The 12434-nt window shown below is 33.9% G+C and overlaps 1 protein-coding gene across 1 annotated transcript; it reads left to right on the forward strand.

The window, feature by feature from the left end:
* The first annotated feature begins 9446 nt into the window (after positions 1-9446).
* LOC120631013 lies at positions 9447-10531 on the forward strand. The gene is made up of 2 exons (XM_039900403.1): positions 9447-9535; positions 9934-10531. The coding sequence occupies exons 1-2, from the start codon at positions 9500-9502 to the stop codon at positions 10255-10257; spliced, it is 360 nt and encodes a 119-aa protein (XP_039756337.1). The 5' UTR covers positions 9447-9499; the 3' UTR covers positions 10258-10531.
* Positions 10532-12434: the final 1903 nt, after the last annotated feature.

The raw sequence follows: 12434 nt of genomic DNA on the forward strand, positions 1-12434 counted from the left end.
CCCATTACAACAACGTGAAATTAGGAAGATGCAAACATCGCAATACATAATAAATTAATTACAATGATGTGATTGTTTTTTTTTTTGTGGAATTGTGGTGTATGTGTGAGCGTGTGTGTGTGTGTGCATGTGTGCGTTTAAAAAGTGCGTAAAATACGAATCATTCTATGATTTTAAGTAGCTCCTCTGTTTCCTTGTATGTCAAAGTTTTTAACCACGACGTAAGTATTTGCTTGCATTGATTCCGTGGCTTGGAACTAATATTATTATGTATTTTGTTAATTTTATTATATATTCGAGCACCAAGAACACAACTGTGCCGACTGGCAAAAGCAGTGTTCCGTATACTGCGTTTTCTTGGTTTTAAGTGAGATTCTGGTGGAATTTCGGCATGCTTCCTTAATGCTATATTAAGGACATATAGCTGCCTGGCAGTGAGCAACGCACCTTCTTTATATAGAAGATGCGTTGGATGTCGCACTGGTTTCTTATAAATGACTTTTATTATTAGCTCTTTGTGCTCTTTCAATACGGAGTATAGTCGTTGCAAAGGAACCCCCCCAAACCGTTAATCCATATGCAATCTGAGACTGAACCAGAGCAAAATAAGCGGCTTTTAAAACGTCTTCGTCTGCTGTTTTTGTAATTTTTCTGAATATATACATAAGCTTCCTAATTCTTCGAGTGACGAGGTCAACATGCCTCTTCCAACGTAAAAGGTTGTCTACAATGATACCTAAATATTTTATTTCAGGAACTCGTGCTATATTAGAACACTTACAATCATTGCTTTCTTGTGTACAGTCGTGTATCTTTAATTCAAATGGTTCTGCAGTTTGTGATATTTCCCTAGCCGAAAAGGTTATAAATTTGGTCTTTTCTGGGTTTAATGTGAGTAAATAAATTTGTTAGCCACCTTTTCACTACACTTATAGACTTTTCAGCGTTCAAGCAAACCTGGTCCCAATTTTTTCCATGCACAAGCAGAACTGTGTCATCTGCATAAGATAGAACCTGTGTGTTAGGAATGGTCAATTTACATAAATTGTTGATATAAACTCTGAACAAGGTTGGGCCCAGTACGCTTCCCTGCGGAACTCCGTAATTGATAGTCTCCTCCCGGCTAATAAGGGAACCAATCTTAACAACTTGTGTCCGGTGTGTAAGATAGCTTCTGAAGATTTCTAATGTATTACCCCTTATACCAATTTTTTCCAGCATGTCTACAAGAATAGAGACAGAGACCGTATCAAAAGCCTTGGTGAGATCAATAAACAATCCTATAACTTTATTTTTACCATCTATGTTGTGGACGATTTTGTCAACTAGTACATTAATAGCATCTTCCGTAGATTTGCCCTTTCTAAATCCAAATTGGTTATCAGCCAGAATATTTTGACTATTTAAAAAGCTAGTTAAACGATTGTTTAAGATTTTCTCCAAGACCTTGGAAAGTCTTGTGAGCACTGATATTGGCCTATAGTTAGTCACCTTGTCTCTATTGCCACTCTTGTATACAGGATGTACGACAGCTTTTTTGAATACTGTTGGAAATATTCCTTGGGAAAAGCAGAGATTTATCACGTGATTAAGAGCAGGGATAACTGTCTGACGCGCAAGCTTTAGTACATTGACTGGTATGGCATCCCAACCAGCTGCACAATCACTTCTGAGACCCATAATTACAGAATTTATTTCAAGTTCATCTGTATCGAGAAGCCCCATTGAGTTACCTTGAATGTTGTCGTCAGTCTTGGGGTGAAAGCAAGAGTCAATTTGTTTGTATTGGCACAATAGTGGATTTGCCAGGTTCTTCCCTACATTAATAAAAAACTTATGGACATCATCAATCGAAGTTTGGGCATTTGTTGCAGATCTTATCAACTCATTAGGTGGTACTTTCTCAGATTGAAGGTGTGTTATTTGCCTTTGTGTTTCCCTTGGCTTTTATGAACTCGCTTTTTTCATAAATTTTTTTCAGGTTCCTTAGCAAATTGTTGCAGAAATTTCTATATCTAGTATAAGTAAGTTTAGCTATGTGATTTTCAAGATTTCGTCGTTCGAGGAATATAGACTAACTGAGTGTTACATGTTATTACATCAGAAATACTTCTAACCAAGCTGGCCGCTGCAGATTGTGCGTTATTATCACACAGAACTGAACTAAAATCCGTAGTTGTTAATTGTGATACAGCCGCATGCAAATTAGTTCGTTTAATAGAATTTGGTGAAGTTACTATTTTTATGTTTTTTAGTTCTACACTTGCAAATGTTGTGGCGTGGTCAGTGATAAAGCTATCAAAAATTAAATTTACTGTATTGCTGCTTGTTTTTACCATAACAGGCAGTGGCGTGCATCTCATAGATGCAAATAAGCAGTGCACACCCTGACCTCAGGGCCTCTCAGACCATAAGGAGGACTTAAAATTTAAAGATTGAAAAAAAATTAAACAATTTACAGAAAACTATAAAAGCGCCATCTAGTTAAAACCGGCCGCACTTCTATGTAAATCAATGGACAAGTCCCGTGTCATGGTTTAGAACTAAAATAGACAAACTGCATAATATTTCGACTATATTTTAATTTTGAGTTGTAAACAGTATCCCTAAATAAAAAGTAACGCTTTAAATATAATTTAACTCTCATAAAATTAGCTGGGGTTTTCACGATTAAGTATCCCTTGCCGGGCAAATCGTTTATTCGTCGCTCGAATTAATGCGCCGCGCCGCCGCGGTCTCCATAGAAGCACGGCGATTGAATGCATCTGTCGTTACTTGTGTGCACCAGCACACATGGAAGTTCTGGTGTGTAGTGATATAATCGCGTGCGTGCTTACACAATATTTGGCTCTTTCTATGTGTGCGAGTTTTCCAGGTTTCCAGTATAGGGGTTTCGCTTGTGTGCAAATCTTAAAAGCACTGCTTACGGAAATTTGAAATCCAAATGTATGCTTTGTTTTTTTATAAGCACAAGTAATTTGCTTTGTTTGTTATTGTTTAAAACGGCAATAATTCTTTTTTGTAGTTAAAAAATTTATCAATGAATTTTATTACATTCAAGGTCTTTAGAAATTTATAAGTACCTAATTTGTTCAAAAAGTATATTAAAATAACCAAATTAAAAGTTGCCGAATTATGTTAAATAAATTATTAACGTATACCAGGTGCCATTGGTAACTGATGAAGTAATATTCTTCAAATGACAACTTTTAATAGCATTTGTGTACTAAGAAAATATTACGGACATATTTTGACTATGATATTCTCATTATCGCTGGCGATCGCTCAGCGCCATTATTGTTTACCTTTTACCTTCTGTCATAACAACTTATATTCACCGAATTAGAATTAATTACTGTTTTTTCGTTTGCTGTACGGTTGTTTGTAAATAGTTACAATTATTATTGTTAACATTAACCTTTGTGACAGTGTACTGTTTGTAAACGATTGTGAGGAATATTCTTAGTGTAAGAAAGTTCTTATATTCGGCGTGTGATCTGATGGTTCAGTGTGCTTGGAAAATGTAGGTAAGTTTAGAGCTAATTCTTAACTAACGTTTAATTGAGATTATTCGTAAAGTAAGGAATGCACCTACAAGGAGCGGCACGTAAAAAGAGCTCTGACTGACTTACAGAAACAGGCGAATAGCAGTGATCAATGTTTTGTTTCATTATTTATTTATAATAATACCTATGTTTGTTTATTGTTTACACTAAAAAACATTATTTAATGTAATTGCCGCAATGGCAGACAATTTTAAAAACTCGCTAGTCGGTCGTCTCAGAGCTTACTATACCTACTGGAAATAGGAGATGATGAGAAGATCTACATGGGTATCACAAACAATGTTAGGTTAGGTACCTACTCACAAATAAAATTATACAGTAACATCAAAATAGCATGTTCAGTACCTATTTTTTTTTATGCATACCCTGACCGAAAACCCTATGCACGCCACTGATAACAGGGTCTAGACATCTGTTACTTCGTGTGGGTAGGGTATGAGTAGGCAGAAATCCATGATAGCTAATTGCAGTAAGATATGCGTCCCCATTTGAATCACAATTAATGGGATTTATATTGATATTCATATCCCCTACAATTATCACAGTCTCACAGGAACAAGGGACTCCAACACATTTTCTAGACTTTCGAGAAATTTATCGATTTTTCGATACGAAGGAGAACGATAAATTGCGACTATAGCAAAAGTATCACCATATTTCAAGACAGCACAATTTGCATCATTAAAAATGGGTTCTGAGAAATTGCAGCCGATATCTGATCGAACATAAGCAACTATACCATCATTCTGATTTTTAAAAGTTGTTCTAAAGTGAGTATAGCCTGGTAAAATTGGAATGACTGGCGATTTACTAAGCCAGCATTCAGTTAAGATAATAGTATCGCATTTAACATCCATCGAACAAAGTAAGACTTCTAATTCGCAAAAATTACAATTTAAACTCCTTTTGTTAGAGTGCAGAACATTAAAATATTTATTTGAAATATTTATGTATTTCTGACATTGATCGGGACTGCAAACATATGTTTTAAACAATTCTAGGGTATCTATATTAGTTGCAACTTCACATGTATCAAGCACTGTACAGCTTTGAACAAATATGACACAATATTTCGTTTATCAGTAATAGCGTAAGTAACATATGTAGTTTATATTTAGCCATCATAATGTTAGAGGAGTATAGTATCAATGAGTACTTGTAAATTAAATACAGTTTGATTTTATGAGAGAGCGTGTGTTTTGCTTGCATGTGTGAATATGAATGTTTGTAGTTTTATGTGTTTTTTTGTGTAATGTTTTTTATCAATCTGTTAATGTTAGTATGAGTTACAATTATTTTTATTAAAAAATTCAAATAACATGCAAAGATTATTAAAAATAACATCAAATATAATATAATTTTACCCGTGTCTTTACATACTCGGTGGGTGTGACACTTTTGAGACACCAGTACTGATAGCCCAGTAAAATTATTAGTGGTTATCACTTTATAGCATAAATTTATAAGAATAATACTCCACGTAACGAGAAGATAGGCTTCTTACCATCAGGTATTAATATAAACTGTGACACACTTCGCAGGGCATGCCTGGAACATGTTCCATAAAGTTCCATAAATAAATAAATATATAAATATACTACGACAATACACACATCGCCGTCTAGTCCCAAAGTAAGCGTAACTTGTGTTATGGGTACTAAGATAGCACTGTGTACAGTGTACTAACAGTGTACTCTATCTGCTATCATTCATTAGATTTTCGAAAAAAGACGTCATCGCTTCAGTGTTTGTTAGTTAGGGGTTACTTACGACAAGCAACCCAGTATGTGAAGACAGAAACATATTAAGACAACTTTTTTTTCAAAAAGACTGCGTGTTTTATAAAAAAATTTGTGTAACGCCGAAGTTTTAGCATCTATACCAAAATTTCTATTCTAAGTACAAAACAGATAAGAAAATAATGTGTTTCTACTAATATCAGAAATTCCACAGTAATAGCCAATAGCTTTAACAAAAACACTGCGTAGTATTTGTTTAGCTACGCTCATACGCAGATCATACATAACTATATCACATTATAATTAACAACATTGCGGATAAATTGTGAGCTACATGTAACTACTGTGCAGTAAAGAGTAGGTACACATCTTGTCAAAAGAATTAAAATGTGTGTACACTGTCGGCCGCTATCACATGTTTGTTGGGACAAATAAATAAACACGATACCAACCTTCATTGACGATGACGTGATCATATCATTTTCTATCTGTCTAAATAGTTGTTCTTAAGTATTTTGGGGGACTTAGTAACAACTTACATGGATGGCGATGAAGGCAACTGTTAGGATTAAGGCACAGCGTGTCCGAAACACCTGGAAACGATCGAACCTACACTGTGTAGGTTCCATCATCACAATTAAAATCAAAACTAACAATATCACGACGTCTTCTTTGAGTAGGTAATCTTATTAGTTATATACATATATATAAGTCTAGTTTACTAAGCAATCAAACGTATCGGTAACGTATATACAGTATAGTTAAACAAACTATTTTTATGTGTCTGAAGGTTTTAAATGATAGTTTAAGTTAGACGGCTAGCATGGACAGGAGAGAATTATATCCTCGGGTAAACGATAAAAATGTATCTTCTCCCAGAGCTTTATCAACTCTCAAAGCACTGGCGCACAAGTGGAAATAATATCCAAATAATGTATGTGTAATTAAATAAACGGGGGTAAACTTCTCCTATTCAATATTCCCGTGCTTTAGCAGGTGAACACGTTAATTATAAACCTTGTTAGGGGATATAGTCGGGGGATTTATTTTTTTATCTCCTTCCCGTATTAGCCCTGCTCAAACTCCAATAGATATTTTATTCAAATTCAAATTCTTTATTTTGCTAAAACATTATTAATATAAAATAGTTGTTAAAAATTTGTGAGGTGTACGCAGACAGTCATGGGCTCATATATAACGAGAAAAAGAGTGAATACATGATCTTTAGGGCAAAAGGTATACCGACGAAAGTGAACTGTATCATACTGAATGGTCGCCCACTTAAATATGTTAAGCATTTTAAATATCTAGGACATTTTGTTACCGATGACCTTAAGGATGATTCAGACATAGAACGAGAGCGTAGGGCTTTGGCGGTGCGCTGTAATATGTTAGTCCGCAGGTTTGCCTGTTGTAGCCATGAAGCAAAAGTTAGTTTGTTCAAAGCCTTTTGTCAAACCTTTTACACGGAATCCCTGTGGACCAACTATACACGGGCATCGCTAAACGCCCTACAAGTTCAGTATAATGATGGTGTCAGAATGCTGTTGGGCTTACCCCGTTATTGTAGCGCATCAGAAATGTTCGCGGTGGCTCACACTGATGACTTTTTTGCCATCAGAAGAAATCGAATAGCATCCTTGATGAAAAGAACGTGGGTAAGCAGTAACGGCATTCTGAAAGCACTAATATATCGATACGACTCTCCAATTTACAAGTTGTATATTAAACTCCACGTAGGGCTGCCTGGACGCAGAAAATTTTAATTTGTAACTTTTTTTTTTATTGCATATTAATATTTAATGTAAGTTTTTTTTTGTATTTAATTTAGTTTTTAATTATTCCATTTATGTTATAGTGTAGTGCGTAGTGATGGGTCATAAATACCAAATAAATAAATAAAAATGAATAAATTATACTGTATAAGACAGGAGTTCCAAACTATAACAAGCCAGCGACGCACTTACAGATTAATATATTCATTAAACGTAACTAACTGGTTAAAAAAACGATCTGCCTTTATAACAAGTAACAAAAGCAAATCGGCGCAAAAAATAAAACATTCTCATTATGAAACTAATAAATAAACAAATAATTTAGAAAAACAAGACTACTCTAACCATGGGATGGCTGAGATTGGTTATGGTGGGACCAGCCGTGGTACTGCTGTACAAAAACTACCAAAATAATATTTTTCTTGAATTCTGAAGAACAGATGGAGTGCCTCGAGGCGCACCTCTATACTTTTTACGGCGCGTCAGGTTGGGAAATCCTTACATAAATTATTCAGAGTTTTAGTAGTACAGATATGAAACATCTTTGCGCCAGGTAGTTCTGAACAATTGCAATTGATGAACGTTGTAGACGAATGGAATTACGCTGCGACCCGTTGATGAGGCGCGTAAAACCGCAGCGCGTAGCGATTCAATTTCGCACTCCTCAGGGTGGCTCTGGGAAAAGGATGGTGTTAGAAGGACGAACCGACGGACAAACAGACACACGAGTGATCCTATAATTAAATTTTTATTCATAACCCTAAAAAGTTGTTAGATTTGCTACTAGTCGACTAATCCAAAAGATACATCAGTCATAATCTCCATAGATCTAGCTCTACATTCATACCACAAAGGCAATAAAAACCTCGGCCAGATATATGTCAAAATAAGCGTGGGAAGGTAAAGCTGAAGTTCCGTCTGAAAAGCTTTCATCAAACCACTTAACTGGTGCACTATTTCGAAAGTTCAAGTAGCCGTAATGTTCCATAACCTTTCGTAAAGGCTTTTTTCATGAGAGACTTAATAGGCCTCTTCTAACGGTCACAATATGTCCTAATTTAAAAACACAGAATTAATTAATTGGAATACCGAAATACCAAAAGTATGACATCGTTGATAACGGTTTATATCAGTAACTAAACAGAGAAAACCAAATATTTTAAAATTGAGCTAAGAAACCAATTGCTCTTATATTACTCGTAATTTATATTGTTACATTCCCTAGAAGCCATGCTTAGCTAATTGCCTCAATATTAATAAACGAATAAGTTAATTACGCATGTACTTCTTAAATATGGATATATTGTTAATTTATGGTTAAGTAAAATATATAGGTACTTGTAATTACATGACTACCTATCTTATATTTTGAACTATAAGAACGTAAGTAAGTGAAAATTATTAAAATTAAAAACAAGGCGTACATTTTAGGAAATACTTTAAATTTTACGAGAATTGACTGAGTCACAATGTAAATAAATAAACTAAATCGTTTTTTAAAATTGTAGAATAATTTTAGAATTAAAATTTACCAATCCTTTTATTACCAAAAAAACTAACTAACTAGAAAAACCCCCGGAAAAAATGTGAGACACGTGATTTTATTCTTGGGAAAATTTCTAAGATAAATCTTTAGCGCATACATCTGAAAGAAAAGTACTTTATAAACAACATAGTAACGACAACAAAATAATCATACTATTTAAGATCTCTCTAATGTGCCATTTTTTCTTTATTATAATTAAAAAGTAATTCTATACGATGAAACATTTTATCCCATACGTAACTATTGTCTGTCATAAAACATCATCATCATAAAACATCATCATCATAAAACATATTTTTTCATATGAGCTTCTGTGCAATCATTTAGACTCACCAGTATAAGCTGGTGTGTAAGTTAATCTTTCAGTACAGAAAATTTAACGTATGATTTTTATTCATGGTAATGAAAAAACAACATGAAAAACTAGGCTTGAAAAAGTTCGACAAAATAAATTTGTTTAATTATTATTGGACCACGTAGTAAGATCCAAACATCTCTACATATTTTTAACAGGTTTCGTGATATAAGTAAATGATTAAAGATGTGGATCGCTAAGTGTAAGTGTAATTTAATACAAAATTTACGGCTTCGTAAATAATATTTACGTATTTTTTGTAGACGTTTTAATGAATTGTTTTGCTGACCTTACAGTTTCAGAGATCCCCCATGAACAAACAACTACTTACATATTATCTGATTCTACATTCTTATCTGTTGTTATATTCGTTTGCTACAGGGAAAACCATGTTGTTGATATCTATTCAGGTTTTCAGTTTAATCTTTCATCAAACAAAAGAGGGTATAAAATGTATTATTCTCATGCCTTTTACATTAGTTGAATTGAATCCAACCAAGGAATACAAAGTATCAAACATGGTTTCCAAAGTTTTAATCGGTCTTTGCCTTCTTGTAAGTATAATATAAAAAATATATAAATAATTATTTTAAGCTACGAGATTTACTACGAAATTAAAAACTTATAAAGTACCTAATAATGATGGTCTATTCTTAAAATAAATTAAAAATAAGTCTAATTAAAAAAAATTATAAATCTTCATTTATATGAACTAATATTTCGTACAAATCGTATTAATTTAAAAGGGTTATGATGAACCCAATGCGTATTGAGTAATTTATACAATTACATTACTAATATATTTTATAACAACAAAAGTTTATTTGATAAAATGTACACTGACCAAAAGCCCACGCTCACCATGAGATGATGATCTTTTCATGTTATATCTACTGTACATGATATGTCTACTGTAATACGAGTTTTTTCCTGAATAAATAAATATTTTCAGGTAACAATAGCGGCTGCAGTACCTGCCGTCTCACCACCATGGGGTGGTGGAGGATGGGGAGCTCCAGCTTGGCCTGGCGTCGGCGGCGTGAACCCATGGATACCATCATGGATATCTGGGGCCCCCTGGATCCCACAATGGTCGCCATGTACCACTGTTGGCCCCTCATGCGTCAACTGTAACACTCGTCTGATTTGCACGAAGGTTGGCGGCATGCAGAAGGCCTGTGATGACCCTACTATGCCTCACTGCAACCTCGGAGAATGCTCCGCCACACCATCCGACCAGTGCGCGGTCCCCGTAGTTCCGGCTAATGTTGTCTAATTGAATAGCAAAATATGATACTCAAGAATTTGCATCCACTTATAAAATCGTGTTCATTTAAAGTTATTAGTTTAATTTTTTATCATTGTTTTAATGATTACGTAGTCTCAATTTAAATTATTTTGTTAAATATAAATTTATTTTCTTTATTAAACCCTACTGTTCTTCATATAATAAAAACAACATATCTAAATAAGACTTATTATTTATTTAGTCGCTTTATTTTGATACTCATAGCCTTAAAATATAAATAAATTGTTCTTAATTCTTATTATTTTGTCATTTTATTATTTTTCGATTTTATATTTTTCAATTCATCCTAAGTACAACCAACATATTTTGTTCGAGCTAACGAATATTGTCTTATTTACGTACAAAAATGATAGTAAAATATAGAAAATACCTTCCCCTTTCTCAACTTCATAAAAAATGCACTACAGGGCTATTATTTTATTAGAAGGCTTGAAGTGCACTCAAACTGCCAAGAAGTTCTTAAAAGCGGTTCGGTGGAAGTACTCGGGAACTTCATAAACATTATATTTCTGAGTTCCATTATGACCTGAGTGATGTAGTCTAATAGACATACTATAGTTTACTAACCTTCTTGCGGCCCAGAATACATAGTTCAAAACTTCCACAGCTTAAAAGCAAGAAACAAATACTTCACCACCGGCACCAACTTAAAAATGTTATAGAAAATTTTTATGTCTGCCATTTTATTTATTTTAAAAAGTCAGTTCTTTTTTGTGAAAAAAACCACGCTTTACAAGTGGGTCGGTTTGCAAACACATCTTAGTTATAATAGCTAAATGACACCTGCTCTTAACCTTGATGCCATAAGAAAGTCCATAAAAACTTGCGCCTATAAATAAATTACACTTGAAACTGGCCGGTACTTTGCAGGACGTGTCCCTCGCATACCCTGCGAAGTTTTGCTCTGTTTATAAGCAATGGTTGTCCACATACGAACAGGTCTATGGTCCGTCAAATATTACTATAAACAAATTTTAATCGCACAATATTCGCATCAGCGTTAACGCACGTATATTGTGAAAGAAATATCAGGGCAATATCGAAATCTAATATTTAAATTCGCGGATTATACACAAATAGGACTGCAGTTCCAAGTATGTATAATCCACCATTAAAATAAAAACATATAACGGAAATATTCTTCCGGAAGATTAGGTACCAGTGTATTCCGTGCAACGTATAATATTCTCTAATGAGGAGCTTTAAAGCTTTATCCGGCTCAATGCTTGAGCACTGCACCCTTACAGTAAATATCTCTTTCAAGAATATTTTGCTTAGTTGTAAAAGAATAAAAATAATCATGAGAGTGTAATGTTTATTTTAACACATTTATTTTTATTTTTATTTTTGAGATTTATATTTTTATTAATTGCTGTCCACGACTTTAACCGTGTTTGTTTCGGGTTTAAAACGATCCCGGGTACCATCTGCTTATACGGGGTACAAGCAATTTTGTGTAAAACTTGTTCAAGATTTAATAAGCTTTTAAGACTTGCATAGATATAGATAAGGTTTTCTTCAATCCCATGATATAGCCTATAGCCAATACATATTTGAAAATTTAATGTATGTTCACAAAAATATATCAAAATTTAAAAGAAAATGTGACTGCAATAATTTGAACGTTAGAAGCAAAAATAAACTTGCAGTGCAGTACACTAGACTACACAAAATAAGCAATTCATTTAAAGGAAATTGTATACAATTTTACAATAAATTACCGGTTGATATCTTGGGGATGTCACTAAAGAAGTTCAAAGTTTGTATTAAGCGAAAGCTTATAGAAAAGTCCTATTATAGTATAAAGGATTACGTAAACGATAAAAAAGCTTGGGTGTAAACAATTGCTCTAACCAGGTTGCTTCTTAAATATTTTCTAATGACAATGTGAGATGGTGATAACAAAAAGAACACCCGGCTAAGTTTGTTGTGGGCTTCTTCTTAGACCAGGGCGCGATTGGAACCCTCGTAGCTTTAGTTTTAAGTTTACGATTGTAGTTATCGCCATCACTACTCACTGCTATGTACACATTTTGTATATAATAACGCATCAAAAGTGCCATCTATGTGCCTATTTGAATAAAGATATATTTGACTTTGACTTTGATAAATGTCCCAGATAATCCAAGATAATAATTTGTTTT

Source organism: Pararge aegeria, chromosome 17 (genome assembly GCF_905163445.1).
Source record: "Pararge aegeria chromosome 17, ilParAegt1.1, whole genome shotgun sequence".
NCBI lineage: Eukaryota > Metazoa > Arthropoda > Insecta > Lepidoptera > Nymphalidae > Pararge > Pararge aegeria.

Bases quoted from the DNA above. Each gene is read 5' to 3' on its own strand.
- LOC120631013 (XM_039900403.1), top strand. From the start codon at position 9,500: ATGGTTTCCAAAGTTTTAATCGGTCTTTGCCTTCTT. The intron at 9,536-9,933 runs GTAAGTATAATA...AAATATTTTCAG, and splicing joins TAATCGGTCTTTGCCTTCTT to GTAACAATAGCGGCTGCAGT.